Source organism: Vidua chalybeata, chromosome 25 (genome assembly GCF_026979565.1).
Source record: "Vidua chalybeata isolate OUT-0048 chromosome 25, bVidCha1 merged haplotype, whole genome shotgun sequence".
NCBI classification, from domain to species: Eukaryota; Metazoa; Chordata; class Aves; order Passeriformes; family Viduidae; genus Vidua; species Vidua chalybeata.
The window spans coordinates 619,525-645,694 of record NC_071554.1 but is presented as its reverse complement, the minus strand read 5'-3'; the positions used below and the strand labels follow the sequence as shown (position 1 = coordinate 645,694).

General features: G+C 48.4%; 1 protein-coding gene across 5 annotated transcripts; it reads right to left on the bottom strand.

The window, feature by feature from the left end:
- Window positions 1-12,362: 12,362 nt before the first annotated feature.
- CLSPN (claspin) lies at window positions 12,363-26,073 on the bottom strand. 5 transcript variants are annotated; one of them, XR_008434862.1, is made up of 26 exons: window positions 25,984-26,073; window positions 25,094-25,223; window positions 24,119-24,561; window positions 23,642-23,809; window positions 22,945-23,034; window positions 22,655-22,727; window positions 22,290-22,398; window positions 21,209-21,762; window positions 20,552-20,743; window positions 19,932-20,134; window positions 19,397-19,599; window positions 19,151-19,215; window positions 18,565-18,770; window positions 17,864-18,024; window positions 17,551-17,777; window positions 17,244-17,358; window positions 16,444-16,525; window positions 16,047-16,138; window positions 15,319-15,483; window positions 15,122-15,243; window positions 14,751-14,875; window positions 14,364-14,469; window positions 14,197-14,279; window positions 13,846-14,007; window positions 13,203-13,647; window positions 12,363-12,753 (listed from the first exon to the last, which is right to left on the bottom strand). XR_008434862.1 is itself a non-coding variant. In XM_053964783.1 (25 exons), exons 1-25 carry the CDS (start codon window positions 26,020-26,022, stop codon window positions 13,534-13,536), a joined length of 4,029 nt encoding a protein of 1,342 aa, XP_053820758.1. In that variant the 5' UTR covers window positions 26,023-26,073; the 3' UTR covers window positions 12,363-13,533. The 5 variants fall into 5 exon arrangements, 4 of the variants coding, with proteins under 4 accessions (XP_053820758.1, XP_053820760.1, XP_053820759.1 ...); XM_053964783.1 differs by having other exon boundaries at window positions 12,363-13,647; XM_053964785.1 differs by having other exon boundaries at window positions 12,363-13,647; window positions 17,244-17,355.
- Window positions 26,074-26,170: the final 97 nt, after the last annotated feature.

Here is a 26,170-nt window from a genome sequence, read left to right as displayed (position 1 = left end):
TTTGTGCTGCTCTGGGCTTCACTCCCACCATGGCCTGAACTCAAACAGAGTGAAATTTTCATCAATGAGAGCACAGAGGAAATTTTGATCTATTCAGGGACCTTCTCCCCCAGTTTACCGTGAGGCACATCCCAAACAGGCCTTTTCCATCTCCAGTTTAGATTTCAACAGCACAGAAAACCATGAGTGCCACTGGAGTTTGGCTCCAGGGCAGAACAGGGTTTGCTCCTCTCTCAGCTTTGCTTGTCCCTACCCCAGGAATCCCCACGGATCAAGGGGTGCCAGTGTGCTGGAGCCTGCTGCCAACCTGCTGCCCTGGCTCTGGCTCCACTGGTTTGGGGGGTTTGGGGTTCCTCCCCCAAGTGCCAGCCATGGTAGGAGTCAGGGAAGTTCTGGGTTCACAGAGGGATCCAGAAGCAGTGTTTTTAGGGGTCTGTCTCACTGGGATTTTGCACTGGTGCAGCTCAGGTTCAGCCCAGCTCTTGGGACTGTGTGTGTCTGATGGAGACCAGCAGGATTTGCTGCTTCCTGTGGAAACAGCTCCATTCCTCTGCAAGCCAGTGTTCCCCCAGGCCCAGCTGTCCCTCTCTGCCTGTGGGGACACTCTGGGGAACCCCAGAGCAGGGAATCCCAGTTTGGGGCACAGGATAGAGGGGACATGGTGACTCAGGGAGGGCTGGTCTGGTCCTTTTGGGGACAGTGGGAAAGGGAATGTTTGGAAGTGGAGGGAGCTTAGTGATGGACTTCAGAGTCATCTTCCCCTCCACTTCCCCCACTTTGTTCCAGAAATAAATTAAAAGCTTTCCCTCCAGGAAATTAAAAATAATTTAAGAAGGCTGAGCACAGGACTTGATGTGCTGGGGTTTTGGAGCTGGGGATCCCGGGCCTGGAAGGGAGAAGGGTGCTGGGGTGACCCACTGGAGCTTCTCCAGAGGGCACTGGCACCACTTACTCCACCAGGGCCATTCCCTGGGGCCCGCATGCCCTGCCCTTCCCTGTCCTGGCTGGGGGAGCCTCTGTGCCCTTGCACCAGCAGAGACCCGCTGCCATCACAGGGGCGTGCCAGAGATGACAGCCTGGCACTGGCCGTGGTGGAAATCATCCTTCAATGCCAGGATGATATCCAGCCTAAACCTCCCAGTGATGCTTGGATGGGTTCATGATGGCATCTTCAAGCCTTGAGCACTCCAACATGAGTCCACGTCACAGCTCACCCAGGAGCCACCATCCCACTCGTGGGCTCATCTTGGTATCCCAGTGCTGAGATGGGCAGCTTGTCCCGAAAGAGTTAAGGGTGAAACATTGCAAATATGAAAAAAAAAAAAAAAAAAAAAAAAATTACAAAAGAAAAAAGTGCCCTGAACCACATGCGACCTAACCTCCCCAGCAGCTCATCTGAGTTTAATAATGGAGGAGGGAAATCTCCCAAAAAGCTCTCAGAGAAATTAAAGTAAACAGAGTGCTGACCTCCAGCCCGCAGTGCCCCGACGCTGACTCGCTGGCCACGGCGCTCTGCGTTCCCTGGCATTCCCTGTAATTGTGAACACATTCGGGTAAATACAAGGGGAGGGGAGTGGGGGGGTCCTGGGGAAGCAGCTCTCCCCACAGCCAGCTGAAACTGGGGCTGAGCATTGGGTCAAAGCCATGGGCGACGTCTCTGGGCAACGTGGCCATGGATGTCCCCGGCTGTGAGGGGACCCACAAGGACTGAGGACCGTGAGGATTGAAGTCCAACGTTGCCAGTGGGAACAGGAGCCACTGGGACCACCACACTGCCCTGTGACTGCGGAGCTGGGGCTGGAAAACCTCGTGCTGGGAGCAGTGGCAGGTCCTGCAGATGGAGAGGAGGAGGAGGAGGATGCTATTAACAGGTTTGTCCTCTTGGCCTCACAAAATTTAAAACCAACACTCTTATTTTCATAGATCCTGGTCATTTTTTTAGGCTGAGGAAAAGAAAAGCAACCCCAGGCTGTACAAGTGCTGGCGTTCCTCTCTGGAGAGGGGCCGGAAATGCCGCTGGTCTGGAGGGAGGAAGCATCACTGCCAGCCCAGCCCCATCCCTGGCCTTGCTCCATCCTCATCCTCACCCCCAGCCCCAGCCCTCTGCTGCTTTACACACAGAATCCCATGGTCTGCACTTCCCGCAGGATATTCTGGGGAAAACACCACTTGCAGGCTGGGGAAGGGGCGGAGGGGGCTGGATCCAGGCGACCCCACAGCCCCAGCCCCTGCCCAGTCCTGCTGCCTGATGTCTACCTGTAGCTCGAATTCCTTTCCAATCAGAATCAAAAGCAGCGGCAAATGCGCTGTGTTCGGTGGAAAACGCCAGGGGTCTGCAGCCGGATTGGATTTCAGAGGAGCTGAGAATCCCGCGGAGGTCGGAGCCCGCTCACGGCAGCAGCTCCCAGCCCCAAGAATCAGCCTCCGGGTAGCACCGGGAGGAGGAGGAGGAGGAGGAGGAGGAGGAGGAGGAGGAGGAGGAAAGGTCTGCAGGGCTCCCAGCGGAGGTCTGACCCTCGCACCAGTGACGGACACGCGGCTCTGTCACCCAGCGGGGGCAGAGACCCCCTTGCCAAAGCACTCACTCTGAGGAGGAAGCTTCCTTACTCTTTGCTTTCCTAAACCCCCCCCAAAAGTGGATTTCTCTTGGCCAAGGGAGCCGGGCTCTGCCAGGGAAGCGGGGCTGGCTCCCGCTGACGTTTCCTCTGCGGTTCATCCGCTTCTGAGCCGCAAAAAGGGAATATTTGCTGCCGACTCCACCCCTTCCATCAGAGCAGGACCCAAAAAATCACCATTTCCTCTTGGCCTGTGAATCACTAATAAACTCCAGACAGAAAGGTCTGATTAGGAAATTGTTTGGGAAATGGAAAGGAAGGGGGAGGGACGGGCGCTCGCCACAGCCGGTGCCTCTGGGCTGGCTTTGCCCCTCGGCGTCACCTCCCAGAGCCGCGGGCGGGTCCCCGCCTTGGGGTCCTCAAATCTGCTCCAGCCGCGGTCCCAACCCCGCGTGGCTGCAGGCAGAGCTCTCCAGTGGATGGATCTATTTCTCTGCAAGCATTCGGGGATGAAAATCTCAGCGCACGTTGAAATATAGATATATTTTTTATTTGATCACCGCCCCTCGGCTGTTCCGAGCCCGCGGGATCCTCAGCAGAGTGTCCCTGGAAGGGCTGGTGTCATTAATTGGGAAGGGGATGTGTGACATGTGCTGCAGCCCCGGGACCGTCCCCTCCCTCCCTGCCGGTGGAACGGTGACGGCCCCGCAGCTCCCAGCACCCCCCAAGTGCTGCACGCTTGCTCTGACACAGAAAGGCTCCACATTTGGACTTCATAACGCAGAAAAAAAAACGTCAGGATTTTGAAATTTCAGCCTTGGACCCAAATCTGATACATTCCAGAAATGCTTTAATTTATCCCTTTGTCACAACATTCAATAAAAGGTTTCATTTCAGCTGCGCTGCTTTGATTAATAACTGTAACAGATTCTAACCTGAAGGAATCCTCTGATATTGTGTCCATGGAAATTAAATGTTTGATTGCACATAGTCAGGATTTTCTGATGTGGAAACAGCTCCACTAGAGAGAACTTTGAACAAGCTCTACTCAAGAAACACTTTGAGTGATTTTTCCTTCACCTATAACAAGTCAAAACATCTGTTAAAAATTCAATCAGAGCACAACTGGCTATAAAAAAAAAAATAAAAAATTGGGGTGTAGAATGAAATGACTGTCCAGGTTGAAGCCAGGTGGGATGGCTGGACGTGGGCTCAGCACTGGTGCCCACCTGGCCAGCACAGGCTGCGGGGACCATGGCGGGGTCTCAGCATCCTGGGCATGGTGGTGATGGCCACTGAGGCAGCGGGAGCCACTTGGCATCCCCACAACAGAAAAATGGAGCAGAAGGTGCCTTTGGAGCTGACGAGGATGTTTCCCACACGCTTGGAATCTTTTGTGCTGTAGTAAAAATGGGAACACTGGGATTTCCATTGTCTGGGTACATTTTCCTTTCTCTTTCTTCCACTTCCATGGCACGGCAAGGGGTTCATATCTCCTAAAGCCATGGGAGAAGGCAGATGGATGGGAAGGAAGAGGGAAAACCAAAATCCTGTAAGAATTTGGGAACAGGAGCACTTTTCCATGGGGCTCATGGCTGGCAACCGCTGCTGCCGGCGCTGATCCCGGCTGTGCTGTGCCACAGGTGCCCCCGTGCCAGATGGGGAGCGGTGGCACATTTTTGAGGTCAGAAAGCAGAGTTTTCAGCAATTAGAGCAGCATGCCAAGATAAACCCCCGCTTCCTGGCGGATCCGTTCCCATCAGCCGTCGTCCCAGCGAGACGGACCCCGGCGAGGGGAGCAGCCCAGCAAATTCTCTCTGCATGGGTGAAATTCCCTCCGCTACCGAGGTTATTATCTCCCAACAGGAACCAACAATATCCTTTCATTTAGGCACTAATTCGAACAATGTGCGCCGGCCGGGGGAGGAAGGGCGCTCGCTGCTCCAGAGCCTTTGAAAAATCCAGGCAGGAGCCAAACCAGAGGGAAAACAAAACCCTGGGATGATGTGAATGGCTCGGCAAGGCAGCGCCGGGAGCAGAGCCGGTGCTGGAAATACGGTGCTGCCAGTGCAGGCCATGGCACAGGGCACACAGGGCACCTTTCTGCCAGCTCCTGTCCAGGGAATGTCATCCTTCAGGCTGTGCTGGAGCCAGGAACCCCATCCATGGGGGTTTTGACCACTGGCAAAGTCACCTTGCTTACTTAACCAGTGTATTCAGCCTCGCAATTCCATTGGGCAGGAGGGTGCAGTAAAAGAATTCTAAACTTCTTGTATCACAAAGCCTCACACAAGGCACGAGGAAAAGCTGAAGTGTGTAACTGAGAGCTGTGAAAACATCCTCATTTCTGTTTTTCAGGAGCAAACAGGACAAGCAGAGCAGGGGAAGGGAGCCCCCACCAAGTGGGGCTGTTCCACCACCACTCCAGCACCCAGGGGCTGGTGGCCATGTCCCATGGGCTGTGCCCACCTTACTCCCTCTGGTTTGTGATGGTTTGTGTGGTGGAATTGCTCCTCAACAGAGATCTCTGCTGGCATGTGTCTGGCAGAAGCATCCCCATCCTCATTCTCATCCTCATCTCCACTCCCATCCCATTCTCATCTCCATCTCCATCTCCATCTCCACCTCCATCTCCATCTCCACCTCCAGCCTCATTCCTGACCTCATCCCCACCTCCATCCCTATCCAAGTGCCCATTGGGATGCAGCCTCCCATTCCCACTGGCTGTCCCAGTGCTAATCCCTCCTGGGCACACCTCACGGGGGTTTCCAGGGGAATATGGGGGGATTCTCCCAGATTTACTCTTCAGGTGCTGCTGTTATGAACATTTGCTCCCGTGTGGGGAGAGCAGGCGCATTCCCCCACAGGGATATCAGTTGGAACATCATCAAATTGATTACATGGAAATTGCTGCTGGTGGAAAGGGAAGCCCTTGCCTTGCTCCCGGTGAATTAATTTTGCTTTTGCCGTTCTTGGCTGTGCTCAATTAATCTTGTTAAAGTGATAACATTTTAGCTCACACTTGACTCGCGGGGTACCAGGGAGGCTCCTGGAGCCAGGAGGTCGCTTAATCACAGAATAGAATCATGGAATGTCCTGACTTGGAAAGGATCCACAAGGACCATGGAGCCCAGCTCCTGGCCCTGCACAGGACACCCCAACAATCCCACCCTGTGCCTGGGGGCGCTGTCCAAACGCTCCTGGAGCTCCGGCAGCCTCGGGGCCGTGCCCATTCCCTGGGGAGCCTGGGCAGTGCCAGCACCCTCTGGGGTGAGAACCTTCTCCTGGTATCCCACCTAATTCTTCCAGCGACGACGGGATGAGCTCAACAAGGTGCTTTGGTGGCCACAAGCACTCTGCCGCCAGCCCACCCAGCGCGGAGCTCACGCAGGAGCCACCGGGCCAGCTTCGTGCCGGGCCCGCGGTGCTGAGCGGGACTCGGGGCGCTGCCCCTGCCGGAGGGACCGGGATGCGGGGTGCGGGATGCGGGGTGCGGGATGCGGGATGCGGGGTGCGGGATGCGGGATGCGGGGTGCGGGATGCGGGATGCGGGATGCGGGATGCGGGGTGCGGGGTGCGGGATGCGGGATGCGGGGTGCGGGATGCGGGATGCGGGATGCGGGATGCGGGATGCGGGATGCTGCTTCAGGAGCCTGCGCTGTCCCAGACAAAGAGCGGCGGCCCCCGGCAGCTGGCGAGGGGGGACGTAATCCCACAAAAGTCCTGCTCCGGGGGGCTCAGCGGGAGAGGTGAGGGACACGCCGCCGAGCCCCCGCCGCCGCCGCCCCACTATTGACTGCCTAAACAGTTCTTTGGTGATTACAATGTAAATATAGCTTTTCATGGAGTAAAGGCCTTTTATGGGATCCACACACACTTAACCACTTAACCCCGGCGACAAAAAGAGCAGTGAATGAGCTGTTTAGAGGCTGCTCGTGCAGAAAAGCGGGGTCTGAATAGGATTTGGGGATCTCTGTGTATCAATTGCTATGCTCTGGGGGCCCTCAATGGGGCTTCAGCGTTCGAGCATGTGCCAAAGGGCTCCGTGGGTAGGGATGGGGTGTCAAAAAAAAAAAAAAAAAAAAAAAAAAAAAAAAGGAGGAGGAGAAGAAAAAAAGCAGCTGCTTCTCTTTAATAAAACAATGATTTATTCATAGCAACTTGGGGAACGGGCAGGGGGACACAAGGACGTGCCAAATTGATGCTCATCCTGCTCCACACTCCCGAGAGGCTGAGGGGATGAGCCTGCCTGGGGAGCAGGAGGCATGGGAACTCCCGGGGCAGCCCCTAGGGACCCACGGGGCAGCGCACAGGGACCCCAGAGCAGCCCAGGAGGCAGAACCAGGTCCTGCTGCAGCCCCAGGCAGGTGATAAGGGCATCCCCGTGGCTCCACTTCTTCATCCCAGGTACTTTTGGGGAGTATATGAGCTGGGGGGTTGGGGACACCTCTCTGCTCTTGCTCTGCAGTTGGTGCCATCCCCAGCCCAGGTGCAGCAGTGGGGCCACGCAGGGGCTGACATGAGGCTCAGCCCGAGATCCCCCCACGCCCAGGATTGAGCATTTCGGGCTGGGAGCAGGGAACAGTGCCCAGGGCAAAAGTCAGGAGTGCAGGTACCCCTGAACAGCCACTTGGCATCCGTGGCAGGAAAGTGGCACCTGAGGGACGCTGGTGGGTCCTGTCCCCACCTTGCCGGGGGATCATACAGACGGGATCATACCAAAATCCCGACAGGCTGATGAGGCACAGACCCAGTCTGGCCACGGCCCTATTTTTAGGCCTGTGCAGATGGAGGGATGAAAGCAGAGGGGGGGGCAGGGCAGGAACGGGAATGAAAGACAAACAAACGCCAAGCAGATGTTGGGAGCAGGGCAGGATGTGCGCGTGGCTCCCGGCAACAGCGGCTCAGCCAGCCCCGACCCCGGAGCCGGGGGACCATGGGGGAGCAGGGCAGAGCAGGGGGCAATGTCCCCTTCTGGCTGTCCCCCACCGCCGGGGCTCACGCTGGCCCCCCCAGGGCAGTGGGACACCATCAGCCCCGTGCCCTCAATAGGTCCTGGCAAAACATGCCTGAGGATTTTGCTGTGAGGTCCTGCACTTTGAATTAAAAACACCCCGTGGCCACTGTGGCACAGCTCTTGGGATGGAGCTGTGGCTTTAGGGAGTGGAGCCAATGCCTGGCTCACCTGCCAGCCCACCAACACCAGCCCCTCACCAGACTGGGGTCATCCCCAGCACCACGATGGGATTTGGTTTGGCATCTCCAGTTTCCATTCAAGCTGGAGACTCCAGCAGTGTCACTCACAGCCTTTCAGCAGGAGCCATGGGCAAGGCCCGGCCACCAGGACAAATCCCAGCCCTCAAGACTTGAGTTGGGTGCTGGCTGAGGGGTACCAAACCCAGCTCCTCCAGCCCTGTTTTTGCCCCTGCAGGTGTCCAGGGGTCTTTGCCAGCCACACTGATGCCATCTAATCTTCCCTTCCTTCCTTTTCTTTTCCCTTTGCAGTGTAGGGGATGGGTGGAGCACCTGCTGGGGGCTGGTTGCAGTCACACCTCAGTTGTTATCATACCTGGGGGCTCACATCATCCCAGCTCTGCAGATCACACACCCTCACAAGTCTGAAGGTGGAGCAGAGGACACCAAAACCAGCCCAGTGCTGCCTGTGAGCTCATCCCGGATGCCTCACTTGAATTCCTGCACCGCGAGCGTCGCCCTCACGTCACGCAGAATGGGGACCACATGGAGGGTTTAATTGCCTGTTGATTTAATTATCTTCTCACAGCAGTGGCTGGAGGGGTCGGCGCTGCCTTTGGTTGGAGTGTCTGGCAGAGCTGGGACGTGCATCCTGCAGGGAATGCCAGCTGTGGTCACCGTGGCTGTGCCACAGAGCTGGGATGGGATGGGAGGTGCCTCGAGTGCCAAAACCTCTCTGCGGGTCCTTGGCTGGGAGGCTGCTGGGAGAGGCTCGTGGGGGCACCTTGGGGACCCCAACGCTGCCAGCCAGGGGGCTCAGGCTGCCTCAGTGAGCCACAGCAATGTCCCTTCCAGCACAGTGCCAGCCTGGAGCTGGCACTGGGAAAAAGCCAACCCAGGTGGCAGCTCCTGAACTTCACACTCCCAGGCACCATTAGGCCCCTCTGCCCCATCCAGGCTCACTGAGGAGCAGGAGGAAGGAAGGAAAAGCCTTTTTTTTTTTTTTTTTTTTCCTCTAATCTGGTGGTTATTTGGGAAAGGTTGAGGGTTTCCTTCAGGCTTCATGTGAAGTAGGAATGTGGAAATGCCACCTCTGGACCCTGAGCTGCTGGAAAGGTGACATTAGAGCCTCGGTGGTTAGTTATTCTTCCTGCACAGAAACCAGTGGCACCTGGAAATTGGGCAGTGCAGGAAGGGCTGGCCTGTGTCCCCCTCCAGCTGGCACCTCAGGGCTGAACCTGGCCTGGCACAGCAGCCACAGGCAGCGGTGCCAGGATGGAGTGGGACCTCTGGGCTCTGTGCAGCATCCCCATGGCAAAGGTGAGGGCTGGGATACCACAGGTGGCTTTTAGGGTGTGGGGGCACACATGAACGTGCCCCTCAGATACTGATCCCCCATGGCCACGTGCATAAACACCATCAAATATTGAAAATCAATGGGCCACTGCAAGGGAAGCAGCACAGAGCGTGTTGCATGAAAACAGCCCAGAGGAGCAGAGAGAAATATTAGCTAAAAATAAAATTAATCTTTTGCAAAGCTGTAAGATTTGCTGGTCCCCCTCCCCCCCACACACCCTGCAATCTTTTATGTCGTTTTCTTTAATTACAGCTGGTTTAGATCTCTGCTGCCTGGAGAAGCAGAGCTGGAGTCAGCCCTAAACTGGGCTTCTGGATGATACAAGAGAAAATAACAAGCCCCAAGGACTGAACATCTGTCTGCACGGAGCAGGCACAGCGCTGGAATTAATATTAATGACTAATAGTTAATACAGAATGGAACTTCTGCTTTACAGGTCACCCACAAAACCCTGCAGGTCTCACAGAGCTGTTTTCTGTGCCACGAGCTTCTCTGGACTCTGCACAGCCAGGGTCAGTGACAAGGGGCTGCTCCAGCCTCAGCTCTTGGGAATACAGCAGCAATCAGGGCCTCCAACCCATTAGGCTCTTGCTTTTATTATATTTCTTTTTTATTTCTGTATTTCTTGTATTATCTGTTCCCTTTCAGCCAGCCATGCTGCTCTCCGTCTCGTTTTCCCTTTTCTAACAAGAAAACCCAAAGGAAAAAAAAGACACCAGAAACTGTCACCTGCTCTGCTCCCAAACCCAACTAAAACGTTTATTTAGGCCCAAGAACCTGCCCCATCCATCCCTGGGGAAGGGATGCACCAGTCAATGAGCGGAGTGAAAGCCAGGGAGGGTAAATAATTGTGACATGGCTGCTCTGGAAGACACCCCCGTGGGTGCCTGGGGGTCTTTTTGTCCTTTAACCCTCATAATGGGTCTGGGACAACTGATGAGAGGCCCAGGACAGATGAGGTGCAGAGCTCACAGGGCGAGTGCTCACCAAACCTGCTCCATGCTGCCTTTTATGTGTCCACTCCAACATAATTTTTCACATGTTGGAAATACAGATGATTTTAGCCTGGGTCCATCTGGTTTCCCAAATAACCTGTCTATTTGATAAATAACATAAATTAAATTAGACAAGACAAACAAATAGTTTTTTTTCTCTCCCCTTTTCAGTCTCTTGGCAAAAAAGGGAAAGAAAACATAATTCAGCGAGTGCCTTGAGCCCCGAGGAGCCGCGCGGCGGCGGGAGCTGGGATTATAAACGTGTCTGCAATGTCAACCTTTACCACACACCTCGGGCCGCTCCTCCCTCTGCTTTTAAGTCCTTTTTAAAGAATTCTCCATTATCATTTGGGTTCCCAAAAGCTCATTCTCTCTGTAGGTGACGTTGTGTATTAGCAGCACCGCTCTTATCAAGGCTCCCGTGGTGCAGCCAAGGATCAGGAACTCGGAGCCCATGGGTTTTGTTCCTCCTGTCCCCTGTGTGGCAAAGGGAAACTGAGGCACAGAGAGGCGTTATTATTATTAGAGCTACCCAACTCAGATGAAAATCTCCTGCTGCAGCCACTTCTGCACCAAAGGCAAACCCAAACATCATCAATGACAACGCTCAGCTGTAACTCCTCTGAGTTATCCCAAGGCACAGCTAGGGCAGAAAAAAGGGAGGGAAGTGGAAGAAGTGGAATCAGCTCTTCCTCCAGCCCAGGACAGCCCTGCAGACACCACTTACAGAAGCACTGAGGCTGGAAAAGACCTCCAGGATGATCAAGTCCAACCTTTGAGCAGCTTGTGCTGAGGCTGAGCTGCAGCAGTGCCTGGATGCAGGACCCTCATCCCCACCCTGAGCCATCCCCTCCTTCCCAGCCCGCTCTTGGCACTTCCAGCAGCAGTGGGGAGGATTTTTCTCCCCTTTAGCACATCCGTGCCGGAAGGGGGGAGCTGAATCAATACCTGAAAATGAGAAGGCAAAGCTGAGTTAATGTGCCAGACAGGAGCAGAGGGGCAGCCCTGGAAAAGCTGGAGCCAGGAGAGGGATGGGAGCAGGGCAGGGGTGGGAGCTCAGGTGAGGGTCAGGCCAAGCCCCCAGCTTTGGCACAATGAGAGCAGCAGCACCTCAGCACATGGCTCAACTCTCTCCTTGATATTCCAGCTCCCACAAAAGCTGTCCCTGGCATGGAATATGCTCCCAGGCAAGGAATTTTTAGGGTGCAATGCAGAGCTTCCAGCAGCAACTCACAAACCCTGAACTTCTGGAAAGTTGTTGTGGGGGAAATGCAGCCAGAAACCTTCCCATTCCATGTACTTCCATTTATAAGCTTTTCAGGCCCAATGGTATTTTTCTACCCTTGGCTCTGGAACAAGGAAAATGTATTTTAAAGGGAAAATTCTACAGGGAAAGCAAAATAAAAGCCATAATTATGGCTAGTAGCATGTGCTGAGGAGAAGCCAGGAAACCACCAGGACCCAGCCAATCCTCTAAAGGTGCTCTTCAAACTACCACTTTCTAATGCAAAAATGTGGCAATTATAGGTCTCTATAAATTTAATCCCTTGCAGTGCCAGAGCATGGAAAACTGCAAGAATTTCCCCTGGAGTCAAGACACAGTTTAAGCTTTAATGATTTTGCTTTGCCCCTGTGCCAGAGCAAGCACATTCTCTTGCTGCGCTCTAGTGGCAGAGCAGGAGCAAAATCCAGGGAAAATGCCCAAATTTGGAGCTTGAATGTTTTTACCCAACAAAGCTGTGCTGAATTAGTACAACTTTCATATCAGTGGAACACTGATAAACAATGAAGTAGGTGTTCAGAAACCTTTTAGTTACATGGTCCTTCAAGAAAAGTCTGATAAAGAAGGAAAGGTCATTCCTCTTCCCTAAACCTCCAATCCCAAATCCAGGTACACCAATCATTAGAATTGCTGCACTGAACTGAAATAGACACTTCTTAAGGATAAAGAAAGTTTTGTCTAGGAACTAACAAATCCAAAACTATTGAAGCAGGAAAAAAACATAATCTTCTGGCCAAGAATTTTATGCAAACCCAAGTGGAAGACTTGAGGAGTTGAAAATCCACACTCCAATAAACACAAGGGGTTGTTTTTGTTGTATTCCAATATTATTGCAGCTGTTCCTAGTGAAGGGCTGAGTTGTGGCTACAAAAAAAAAAAAGCAGCAATGAAAAAACAGACATAGATAGAAATAAAAAACATTAGGGGGGAAAAAACCCCAAGACATGAGTGAAATCCTATAAATTAATTCTAACTGCCTCCAAAATTAAAACCATGTTTTATTGTAAAGTTGCACTTCGATTAGTACCATAATTCTTTATAACATACTGTACAATAAAATATTTTACACGCAGCACACCGGGCGTGTGCTCGAGATGTTACAAAATTTACAGCTCAGACATTTCTCTGACGGTGTCAGCACCTCAGGTATGTGACACCCACTCCCAGAGAGGTTTAGTTTTAGAGCAGTGGCACTGTTATCTGCTCTCCAACACGTTCAGCTTGTGATCAGAAATATCAGGAATGCTGGACACCCTGGCTCATGTTTCACTCACACTGTTTAGAATAGTTGTGAATGACATTCCTCATTCTAGAGCAGCCCTTTCCTCACTGCCTGCTCAGCAATGGATGGTTTCTCTTGGCTGAGTGCAGCTTCCATGAAAACAACAGAATGGATGGTTAAAGACAGCCTGAAGTTGGGCAAGCCAAAGCAACCCCAGCAACTTCCCCCACCAATGCCAATAAAGCCCCCTAAACCTTTTCCTCTCCCACACGTTACTCACATTCTTCCCTCTCCACACACACATCATTCTGCAAGTTTAAGGACATCTACAGTAATAAAAACTTGGAAAGAAACCCTTCTCATATTGCCTCAGAAGAGACTGGGACCTTTTCCACAAAGTAAACATTTCAAGGATAAATTAGAGCTTCTTAGAAGGAGAAGCTTAATAAATGCTCAACATTAAGGAAAATAAGACACTGGAGGGAGCCACAGCTAAAACTTTGTGCTGCAAGTGTAAACAAGTGTCCTGCCATGGCCAACATTGCTTCATTCTCTCCCAGAGTTGTAGAAATTCCTCCTTTATTGTGCTTTCAGCTACCTGAGCTATTTCCTTGTCACATCAATGGCATTTCCAGGTGGAACTGGTACCTCTGCAGCACCTGTGAGGACAGCCCACAGCAGCGGAAGTTTCCTTAATGCTTGGGAAAGATCAAGTCAGCATTTCATTCCAAACCAGGAATGGCTTTTGTGCTCCCATTTGCCACAGAGGACCGAGAAAAAGCAAAGCACAAAACCACTGCCTGGAAATTACTGGAACTTGTGAATGAGGTGGCACCCATTTGTTTCCTTGCCTGGTGATTTCTGGCAGATTGGCAAAATAAACTGCAGCTGGCAAAGAGGAGACAACCTCTGGCTCCAAACTGGAATATTCAGCTCTCCAAGAACTGGAAAATGCTTCGGCTTTGACTGGTTTCCTCTGAGCTTTCTACCCTGGGCCGCTTTGCTGCTGGTGTTATCACTGCAGAAGGGCCTCTCTTCTTCACCTAAGGACAGTCAAATACATTAGAATATACAACATGTCCAAAAAAAAAAAAAAAAAGTTTAAATTCTGAATTATGAGAGAAACACTTGGTGTGAGAGCACACAGGGAATATTTAAGACAGCAGTGCTCTTAAAGATTTCAGTGCTTGTATATTCAAATAATCTCCACAACAGGCAGCACCTGCTACCTAAATCTTTACCTGAGGTTTTGATTTCTCCTTTGCCTCTTCACTCTTCTCTGGTGAAAGTGTATGAAAGACAAAATTCCTTGAATTTCGAGGGGCATTTGGATTAAGATCTGACATTGCTGCCAGCTTCTGAAGGACAGCTTTAGGTCTGTTCAAGAGTGACCCATTTTTTATCTGAAAGGCAAAGAAAAGCTGCATTAAACCACTCTCAGGAAACAAGGCAGGTTGCTTAGCAAGTTACTCTTCAGAGAAAATCTACTCTCTACTCACACATTGCAACAACACAAATCAGGAGTGCCCAGAATTCAGGGGCAGCTGACTTGGCTGTGTTGGGCAATGCCATTTTTGAGGGTTGGTACCCACCTGGATGTCACTGGCAGGTCTGAAGGCCTCAAACGGGTTCCTGGGTAACAGAGCTGTGCCTTGTGCCACCACTGCTGGGCTGGCTGGCAGGGACATGGGGAAAACATCAGTTTTTGAGCTCTTTCCCTCTCTTCTTTTCTTGTCACTTCAATGAAAATCAAACTCACCTTTCTTCTGCAGGGACTTGGCAGTCACTTTTTTTGCCAGCTTCATGAATTCGCTGTCTCCACCAATTTCTTCCTCCTCCTCCTCCTGCTCTTTATTTTTTTCCTTCTGTAGCAGAGAGAAGGCAATTGAAAAAATTCATATTACAAATGGACACTTCAGTATTTTAAGTAATAATTTTCTTTATGCAAATTAATTTTTATTTACTTTCTACTCTAAGATGTGATTGTAATTTCTTAGATACTTCATTGTCCTTGTTCTATTAATGAGCAGCATCACGTTCAGCTGAGAAATCTGACCTAATACTGAAGTTTAACTTGAGGAATAAACAATTTCACATCCAGCAATGACACAGAGACTGAGCAAGGCTTTCTAGCAGCTCACCATACCTGCTCACGAAGCCACTGCTCTCGCTCAAATCGCTCCTTCCTCCATTTCACTTCTGTCTCAAACTCTTCATTCTCCTCCTCATTATCTGACTCTCTCTGAAACAAGTCCATCTGTGAAGTAAAATCTAGGCAACAAAACAAGACAGTCAGTTATGAATTTTGAATTTTAAAAAACAACAAAAAACTCCCCAGGCCAATCAAACAAACAAGGCAAAAAAAAACCCCAACCAAACAAAAACCCCAGAACCATGCCCTTCACCAATTTATTCCTGCAATACTTTATTGAGGACCACAAAGTGCTACTTCACACACACACAAAAGCTCTGTTTTCACTCTTCCTCCCCCTCTATGAACTCTGGATCACGGGTCACCTATGTTTTTCCATCTGAACCTCCTGGTCCTGCCTGGGCCGTCGCTGTGCAGGTCCCCATCCAGCAGGTACCTCTCCTGGTACAGGCGGAGCTGGCGCTTGTCATCGTCCAGCATCGCCTTCCTGCCAGCACAGGAGACAGGGACAGGTCAGGCCAGGGCCTCACACACCCAAAGACCTACTGATAATGGCACTCACATGTGGAATTTCTGTATTTGTTTCCCCAGTTCCGCCTCGTTTGGGAGCTCCTCGTCGATAATTTCTTCTTCGTATTCGTTCAGGTCTTCACCATCATACTCATCCTCACTTCCCACATCACTCCCCGACAGCTCTGCCTCCTCTTCCATGAAATCTTGCAGTTTGCTATGAAAGGAAGTCAAAAGAGTTCAGTTTGGGAGCAAAACAGCCATCACACAAATCTTCTGAAACCAAGATTTATCTTTTGACATGAACTGAACACATTTCCTAAGGATGTGTCCTAATTTCTCATGTAATTTTTGGAAAGACCAAGCCTTGAGTTCTTGCACATTGACACACGTAGCCTGGCATCATGTACCACCCCAAATGATTGTCATCCACCAGATTCCAAAGATGATGGCAATAACTGTCAACTCTGTGCTTTTCTTGCTAGAACAAATAAAATCTTAAGACATGAGGAATGACAACAATATTCTTGCATTCCTTTTTTTGGTCAAAAAAAAAAAAAATGTTGCACTGCTTTTATTGTGGCTTTTTGATTTCCATATATAATGGGAATCATCTATAACCCACACGTGACACAGTTAAATTCATGCAACATGATACCTCCAAAGTAAAAAACCAGATCATATAAACATCTGCTGGAAAGGGAATAATTCCAGACTAAATTTCTAGTGCTATTAGTATTCTATTCTCTCTGGTAATTAAGATTTTTAAAAAGTAATTACAGTTTTTTCTTCGAGCCTGGTCTGTGTCTCAGCACTTCTTCTTCATCACTCAGTTCTGCTTCTTCAGCAGCACTGTCTTCATCTTTCTCATCCTGTCAAAGAGAAAGTTTTCAGAAATAAGGAATTTCTGGGAGTGGATTGCTTTGTAATGACAGATTTGTCTGTTCTTCAATTAACAAGACACTAAAACTTCAGACATTTCAGAGGATTTGCATTTTTCACTGTATCATTAAATTAAAGAGATCTTTTAAGTGATCCAAAGTTTGCTCTGAAAAACGTTTCAGTAGCTTGTTATGGAAGTTGTGGTACTTTGCATTGATGGATATATTAAAAATCTAGGAAGATAAATGGGATTATCCATTTGATCCAGCAGCTGCCTGGCTCCATCAGTTCACACCTCTTCACTTGCAAAGGCCTCATCATCTGTTAAAAGCTGGAAACCACCAAGTTCTTCTTGTTCCTCCTCTTCTTCCTCTTCCCTAGGGAAAACATAAATGGGAGAAAGGCATTTTCATTTTACCTCCAGTTAATCAAGGCAAAATTTCTACACCCACCTCAGCTACTATCAAGTAATTCCTTGTGAGTGCTCAGAGCTACAATCTGCCAGCAGCATTTAGCTATAAACGCCTCAAATCCCCATTTGAGTTGATGTTTTAAGAGCTGATGTTTTCAGGTCTTCACTTGCAGAAACCATGGGAGAAGCACTAATTTTTCCAATTTTTTTCCTCCTCTCAAATTCCTCTTGAGTCCCCTTAACATTCCCACTTATTAAGCCTCACTATCCTTTTGCCAGGCAGCCAATTTAGTCAATAAAAAACACCTTCCAATTTAGGCCAATAAAAAACTCCAAGTATCCAACTTTACATTTGGTTACGGCAGTTTGGCAGCAGCCCAGAACAGACTCCAAAAAGTCCCACTTTTAATCATCTTTTCTCAGTTTAATGAAAGTTTTTCACTGTTTCTTTCACTATCAGTGTAAGACAAAGAATCTCCCTTCACAGTAGCTGTGGGAAACAGTTTATGCTGCCAATTAGAGAGTAATTGCTGAGCAATTTGCAATATTCCTCCCCTTCACCTCCAAAACAAAGCACACTTTCACTGACAGCAAATTGATGTTAAACAAGAAAACACTCCTAAGAGAGAAACAAGACAGTTACCAGAATTAACTTCTGCAAATTTTAGGAGAGCAATGCTAACCTGTCTGTGGGAAAGGAGCCTGAACAGAGCTCCAGGGCCTCTGCCATTGGATCTTCTATGTCACTCTCTTTTTCTGCCTTGGAAGACACTGAAGAAGCCCATGTTGGAGAACCTGCTACAGAAAGCAATAAGATCAACTTATTTCTGCTCTTGAAGTGTCAGAGAACACCCCAGAAATAAAACTGCATATGCTCCCAACAAAGACAAAATTCCACAGGTGGCATCAGTGCCCAGACCTGAAGTCACCTCAGCTAACAATTTCTAAATCAAATAACCAGCAAAGCTGAAAAGAGAATTCAAGACATACTCTGAGACACGAATTTCCCTGAACAAAGATTGAGCAGCTCCTCCATGTTCTGCTTTTTGGTGCTGCTGGTGTTTGGCACGTGCTCAGCTTGGCTGCTGAACTGTCCAGAACACAGGTCCAGTAACTCATCCATGTTGGCATCCATGGCATTCTCATCCATGCTAGCCAGTGGCAGCTGATGCTTTGAGGTCTGGTATTTATTCCTGTGTTGTCCAACGTTCAAGAACCTGAAAGAAAGGCTGTAGTTAGAAAAGTCTTGCTGGTCTGCACACCCTAATTCTGTTAAACACCATCCTTTACACCCATCACTCACCCATCTGCATCAAGCAGCTGGCTTTGAGTGTCATCTTCCAGGGAAAATTGAAACCTTGACTCCCCAGCCCCTGGAAATAAATTCTTGGGCTCAGGAGAGGCATTGTACAGGTCCTGGGAATCTTCTATGGGAAGAGAAGGCTCCGAGGTCTTTCCTGAGCTCTAATCAAGGGAATACAAAAATATGTAAGTTGTTTAGCAAGCCTAAATTTAAATTCCCAGAGGAGCTGTGGCTGCCCCATCCCTGAAAGTGTTCCTGGCCAGGTTGGATGGGGCTTGGAGCAGCCTGGGACAGTGGAAGGTGTCCCTGCCCATGGCAGGGGATGGGATGAGATGAGCTCTGAGGTTCCTTCCAACCCAAACCATGCAGGAGTCAAATTATGTCCATGCTGCTCCAATACACCACAGGAGTTCACTGATATTAGATGTTGTGCAGCCCATGTAAGCACTCTTAAAAACCGCATTTATGATGCACACATTTTAGATATAAAAGCCAGATTATAGCATCACTTCTTTAAGAATATAAGTTTTAATCCATTTCAACGTGGACACAAACCCAAGGGGCAGTTTGCTCTTCTGAAATCTGATGCCAAAGCACTGGTCTGGTTTGATTCTTTTGGTAGCTCTGACCATCAGGACAAAACACATTTATTTACTTTCCCCTGTGCTAGTATAAGACAAGAACAGGACTGAGAACCTCACCTTGGAAGCAGAGCTGATAAAACTTGTTTTGAAGAAACCTGGGGAGGGTGACCTGAACCCCCCTGCTGCAGGTAAGAAGCTCCCTCCCCTCGAGGCCTGTTTGTTACAGGGCTGGTAGGATGGGATCATGGAGCCAATGAACTCAAAGCTGCTGTTGTGGCTGCTCTCCTTTGCCAGCGTTGGTAGAGAAAATGAATCATCATCCTCTGGAAATAAAAAAAAATAGTGCTTAACTTTTTTTTGTGCGTGTAATCCAGCAGAACCTCAATATAATGTTTTGCAACACTGTTAAAAAAGTAATTTTGGATTTCCTCTTCTCACAGGATGCATATTACACTTTTTTACTTATCTTACCGATTTCTGACATTTCATATTCCTTCCAGTATTATTTTGAACACTATTTTTCCCTCTAGTTTTTTCAAGCCCATGTATTTTTTCATCAATCTAAACTTTCAAAATCATACTGTATCTATCTACAGGTGATGAAATAACAAATACTGAACACCAATCTTAAATAGAAACTTTTACATATGCTAAGTTAAAAAAAAAAAAAAGGCAACTATCTAGGGCAGTAATTCTACTTTACCTAACTTGGTAGGTCCTTTGTCTGCAGTTTCTTCCATTTCCAGTTTTTCATCAGGAAGAGAATATCTGCAATTCATAAAAGGTATTTGCAAATAAATTTAGGATTTAAATTTATTTAATTGCAAGTTGCAAAAAAGCCAAAGGAACACAAAGATACTTATAAAAGGCACTTTAAATAGAAAAATCTACACATGCTGATCAAATTTAAAATTTCTCAGTCACCATTTTTAAGGCTTGGATTATTTACCCCATTTTGGAGGAGCTGTCCTTAAAAAGCATCAGTGTAGACTCTGTTGAAGGATGTTTTAGAACAGAATCACCATGTTCAGATTTCTCCAGCTTTTCTCCATCAACTGATTCTTTGTCAGTCTCTTTATCACCATCTTCAGTGTGTTTCTCTTCTGTATCTTCATTATCTTCCTCTGCTTCATCGAGGAGAAAATCTGATTTCTAAAAAACATCCCCAAACACAGCACAGATATGATTATTGTCATGGCAAACCCCACCCCAGGTGAGGCACGTGACCTGTTTGGCCCTGCCAGCAATGAGCCAAGGACTTACAAAAAGGGAAAGGGGCATCAAAACCTTTTAAACACTTCTAATTTGGTTTTATAGTTTAGACAAATAAAGAAAATCTAAACCCTGAATATAGAAATGTTTTAGCTTCTAGGAGGAATTCTTAGCAATTCTCCCAATCAGTAGTGTACAAAAGTCCCATTCCGCTGGGGAGAAGAAGAGAAAGGAGAAGCTGATGAGGTTATGGAGAAATGTTGCATACAGACCTCATGATCACCTTCTTCTTCTTCTTCTTCTTCTTCTTCCTCCTCAGACTCATCTGTCATCTCTGCCTCCTCCTCCTCCTCCTCTTCCTCCAGCATCTCCTCATTGTCCAGCTTAAACAGCGCTTGCCGCTTCTGGCGCTCCTCGGTCCTGCGGAGCTTCATGGCCTCCTGCAGCTTGGCCTTCAGGGCCTGGAGCTTTTCCCCTGCACAGGAAAAGATTCAGGGAAGAGTTTGGGTTGGAAGAGACCTTTAGGTTCACTCAGTTCCACCACTGCCATGGGCAGGGACACTCTCCACTAGACCAGGTTACGCCGAGCCCCGTCCAACCTGGGCGTGGACATTTCCAGGGATGGGGCAGCCACAGCTTCTCATGGAAGCAGGAAAAATCTAAGGAGGCAGTCACAAAGATCTGACTGAGGCTGTCCTACACACTGCTATTTCAGTGGTCTACCAAGAATTTTTTGATTAAAAGAGGGCTATCCATTAGGGAGAACATATACAGTAATCTTACAGATCCCTTCACCTGTATTTTGTAGGGCAGCACTGGGAAACAGAGCATGAGAGAGGAAAATAAAAGTGTTTTCCAAGTCAACCCTCATCTCTTCTTCTCCCCCACCAACCTGGCTTTGTGTGGACTGTTTCCTCCAGGCTCTCTGCAGCCAAAACTGCTGGCACCACGTCTGCTCTCAGCTCCTCTTTCCCATCAGATGTCGTTTCCTTGCGGATAATGTTCATATTTATGGCCCGTTCTCCTTTGGATTTCGATGTCTGGAGAGTGTGCTTCAAGAAACGTGCTTTCAGGGCTTCTAGTTCTTGAAATACATATTAATTAAATCAATGTGATAGCATGTAAAAGCACTGATTGTTAAGAGTTGTAGTAAGAGTAGGTCTTGAGCTTTTTTTGCCCCCAAAGTTTAGTTCAAAGCTAAGTTTAAAAAAGGATAGTTTAAAAGCTAAATCTTGAATACTAAAATATTTGCAAACCCATTCTATTTGAATAGTAATAAACCACCACAGAATATTTATACTGTAGCTTGTATGTCATTGATATTAGCTAATATTCAATTATCTTACCATTGACTACCATTTGTCCACAAGACCTCAATTCACTTCCAGCCCAGCTTCCCAACCACCAGGCAACTCTAAATTTCTGTTAACATATCTCAAAGAATCCACACTAGTAAGCGAATGTGCCTGACTGTTCTAATCACCTAAATATTTCTGAATTTTCCAGTCAAGCTCAGATCAACACTGCTTAGGACTACAACTTGTGATACCTTTATTTGGTTCAGCTTCATCGAGGTTTATGAAGGATTCGTTGTCAGAGCAGATTCTTGGCTGGATGGACAGGTCTATTCCCAGTTCCCGAAGTTTATCCAGCTTGGATTTCCTCACTTTTTCAGGCTGTGCCACCAGCCCAGGCCCCACTTGTTGGCTCTTTGTTTCACCTTTTGCATCTGGTGCTGTTTCCCCTCTTTCCATGAGGGCATCTCCAGATGCTGGAGGAACTTCACTCTCCTTTTGCTCATCACAGTGAGTGCTCAGGCAGTTGGAGAGCTGCTGTTCCTCTGTGTTATCATCAGATACAGTCCCTGTAACTGCATGAGAATCCTCCCTGTGCTGCCTGGGCTGCTCAGCACAGTCCTCTGGCAAGTTCTCCCCTTCAGCAGCAAGAGGCTCAGTCACAGAAGCATCAACATCTCTGCCCAGGTTCATTTCTGGTTCAGTAGCTGCTGACTGATCACCTTCCACTGGCCCATCTTTGCAATCCTTGCTCAAGTTCCCGATGGCTGCAGATTGTTCATTTAGGGGCAGCTGGTATTTAGAGGACCTAAAAAAGGCAGAAAGAAGCATACCACCTATGGTTAGTGTGAAAGGAAGATAAGGTTGAGGACAAACTGAAAGGAAGAAACCATTTCTTAATTATTGTCATTGATGTGTAGGAAGAGATGAAGGACAGAAATCTGGAAAACTTCATTGGGAGAACTTAAGGAAGTGTAAAAGTTTTGTACTGGTTACAGTATCAGAGTATGAAAATCCTGAGGGATTTTTTAACTACTGTAGCTTCAGGATTTTAGTACACATTACTCAGAGAAAAAACAGTCCAAGTAAAAAATTGGGGTTGAGCCTAAATCCCATTAAAGTAACTCTGCATCAGCAAGTTCCTCCATATGAGTTACTCCTGGCCCTGATCCCTTCAAAAGACTTTGTCAGGAGAGCAGCATTGCCTGATGTTAGTAACAACATTCTCCTAATTTCCTACTTTTATGGATTTAAAGGAGCCTAAGAAAGTCTGGTTATCCTCCAAAGAAAAGCTAGAGATGCCTGAAGTTTATGGAGGAAGGTTTAAGTCCTTACTTCAGCAGGGCCATGGCGTTTCCTTGACATGCTGGTCGAGGTCTGCTCTTGAAGAAGTCATGAACACTTTTGGCCTCAGGCACATGATATGGGAGAGACACAGATGATTCTGCCGGAGAATGATGGTGAGAGAAGACTTAAAACATCATCTGAGCCCTTTATTTGACAACCAGGATCTTCATTTTCATTAGTTACAAAAATACCTTTAACAGGTCCTTCAATAAAAATGCTTTTGCACCCTTCAAACCTCAATAAGTCATATTAGGTCAAAGAAGGCTCTAACCTCCTGGGTAAATTCTTGCCATTTCTTCTCTGAATTTCTGAACAGTTTATACCCCTTTACATAGAAAGAATTTCAGGTTTACCTCTAATAAGTCGTTGGGTCTCACTGTGTAGTTGCTTAATGGCTTCTTTACTTAAGCGTGCTGCTTTCCGCTCCTTAAGGGGAGAAAAGAAAGGCTTCTGAAGCCAGGGAACAAAACATGGGGCTCTTTCTCTGCTCCTTAAATAGCTTATTTTTCCCTTTCAAGCAGCAAGGAGTCAGAATAAAAATCCAGTTAAAAAAAAAAAAAAAAAAACCAAAACCACACTGTGCACACAAAACCATTTTAGTCACGACAAACAATACAGAGCTTTAAAAAGATGAAGACTTCACCTTCCTTTTTGGCTCCTTTAATACAGGCTCCTCATTCTCCTCATCAAATACATGTTTGTAGCCTTCACTGTCAGGAAAACGTTCTTTGTTCTATGGGGCACAAGAGGAAATTCAATGATTTCTATCAATACACTGGCACTATCAAGGGCAAACAGATCACAAATAACTGTACAGAACTACCACTGGTCAGCACAGCCAGCAAGTGTACTCATAAACCAGCACAAACCCCACACAAGGGCAGATTCCAGAGCTCCTACTCCAGCATTATCTTTTTAACTTGCCAGGACAACACCCCTCCATCTTTAAAAACAAAAACCAGAAGGCTCTCCTCTCTTCTGCCACAGCAGTACAGCCCCACCATGGTCAGAGAGTTGTAGAACCTGCTCAGCTACAAATTCCTGCTAAATCCAGCAAACATGCAATGATTTGGGTTGCAAAAGACCTTAAAGATCATCCCTTTCCACCCCTGCCATGGGGACATTTTCCACTGTCCCAGGGTGCTCCAAGTCCCATCCAGCCTGTCCTTGGGCACTGCCAGGGATCCAGGGGCAGCCCCAGCTGCTCTGGGCACCTGTGCCAGGGCCTGCCCACCCTGCCAGGGAAGGATTTCATCCCAATATCTCATCCAAACCTATTCTCTATCAGTTTGAAAGAGAGTCCATTTTACAGTAATTTTTGTGTCACAGCCAACTGTTACCTTGTATTGTTTTATTTTGTTTTTCACAGCTGCTCGTATGGATTCTAGGGACTCTTCATCCTCCAGGGGTTGATCATCCTCCTCTTCCAAGCCATTATCAAAGAGGTCCTTGTCATCCAGAAGACATCCACTGTCATTGAAGGGAAACCTCTCACCACCATCCACCTGCTTCCAGAAGAATAAATAATTCAAGTGACTCCCTTCAGAAGGTCCCTCTGGTTCTTTGAAATTAATTTTAAATGGCGTTAGATCATCAAGTGTTAGGTTTTGTACTTTTTTAAACTGAAAATTTAATGCAATTTAATTGAAATGAACCTGCAGACTTTTGCAGGTTAGACTTGTGTGGTGTCCCATGGATCCCAAACTTGCTGCAGGAATGTGGACACAACACTGAAGCTTTGCAAGAGAACAACCACAAACAGCAATAAATTTAACTTAGTTGAGAAATTATCTGAAGTTTTGTGCTAAAACACCCACCTCTGCCACAGGCTTCTTTTCTTTCCTCAGCTGTTTAATGGACTCCATTATTTTCTCCTTCTCCTTTCTCCTTCTGGATTTTGCTACAGCTTCTTTTGCTGGCTCCTCCTCAATGCTGAGCTTATGTTTATGCTTCCTGTACTTTTTCCCAGATTTTAGGGCTCTCCCCTCTTCCAGCTCGCCCTCAGGCAAGGCAGATGTGCTGCTTGTGCCAAGGTTTCCAGTGTCACTGTCACCACTGTCCAGCAGAGCTGGGTGGACCCGATGGGATTTCTTCTTTTCAGCACCAATGTTCTCCTTTTCCTCCCCATTTTCCTTGTCCCCACCCAAAGCATCTTCCTGCACAGGTGAGCCTCCATCCTCCTCCTCCTCCTCGCTCTCACTGTCCTGAAGCACCTTCTGGTTTTTTGCCCTTTTACGCACAAAAATTTCTTCTTCTGAATCTGGAGAAACACGTGGAAATAAAAAAGGAAAGTGCAGCAAGTTAATTAGCAGACAACCAAACTTACATCCGTTTAATTCGACATATGTCACCATCCACAGCAAATGAGCTTCTCATGGAAGCCTGAAAAAACCTTTTGTGCTTCAAACTCAACTTTCCAAAATCCACTTCACCCAAGAGAACAGCATTCAATTAACCCAAAGTGATGTTAAAGGTTTCTAACCTTTAAAAAAGAAAGCAAAGCTGAAAACCCTTCGCTGGGAGTGTCTTGCCTTGAAATAGTAATAAAAACCAGACTACACAGATTAAACAAAACAGGGGGAAAAGTGAAGAAGCAATTAAGACACGTCCCATTCAGTCCTTTTCTTTCTGTAGCTCAGAAAACACTCCTCAGAGGTTTAAAGACACCTGCCCACGTTCTGAGCAACAACAAGAGTTTGGATTCCTACAAGTCAAGCAGTGACAATCTCCTAAAAGGTATTAATGAAACAAAAAACACAGTGCTGGAGAAAATTAATGGAAATGTTACAGACCCCTGTCCTCGAAGGATGCTGTGCTCTTGCCAAGGGGACCTGGGGAGGCTGTCTCACAGCTGCCCTGGCCACTGTCAGAGTCGCTGTCCAGGGCTTTCTGCAGGTCTGGATTCAAACCCGCCAGTGGAAGCTACAAAGCAAAACACCATTTTTTTAATGGGGTTAAAAACTTCTTAATGAGGGTAACTTAATGTTTATGCATTTGCTGGCATCCAAATTCATTCCAAAACCTCACGCACAATGAAATCCACATGCACTCTCCTTATATTCTAATTATGCTATTTACACATTCAGTAATATTTATTATTATTATTATTGATATTTACCATATTTACCAATACAAATGACTATTTACATATATGGTAGTATACGTGCGAGTTTGCACAGCGAAAGCACAGAATTGACACTGGCTGGTGTGATGGCATTCAGACTGGACGACTTTTGCTGCTTTCATTAATTTTATTATTTATTAACTTTATTCACAGCCGCCAAGGCGGGCCCAGCAGCCCTCCCGGCATGCACCGCGCCCGCGGAGAACGGCGGAGCGCGGCCTTCCCAGCGTGCCCCGCGGCCGGCAGGGCGGGCACGGGGCATGCTGGGAGCTGTAGTCTGCCAGGAGGGGCGAGCCCGGTGACTGCGCGGGATCGCCCGCGATCAAGGCTCGCGGGCAGAGGTGCCCGGGACTACTGGCTCCGCCACCGGCACTGCTACCCGAAAGAGCACCGTACCGAAACGGTTACTGGAACCGCCACCTCCCTCGCTGTCCCTCCCGGGCCTTCCACCTCGCCACAGCCCGATGAGCCGCAAGGCCTCATGCAGCCGCGAGCTGCCTCCGCCGCCAGCAGCCGGCCGGCCGGCCATGCCGAGTGTAGGGGAGCGGCAGGACTCACCTCAACGGGCCGCTCCGTTGTTACCGGCGCCGCCGCCATGGCCCGCCCGCGCTCCCGCCGCCCGGGCACCGCTTCGAGCCTTCGCGCGCTGCCCTGGCCCCGCCCCGCCCCGGGACCGCCCAATAGCTGCCCAGGAGAGCGCCGCGAGCCCCGCCCCCGACCGCCCTGCTGGGCGGGGTTCTCTGGA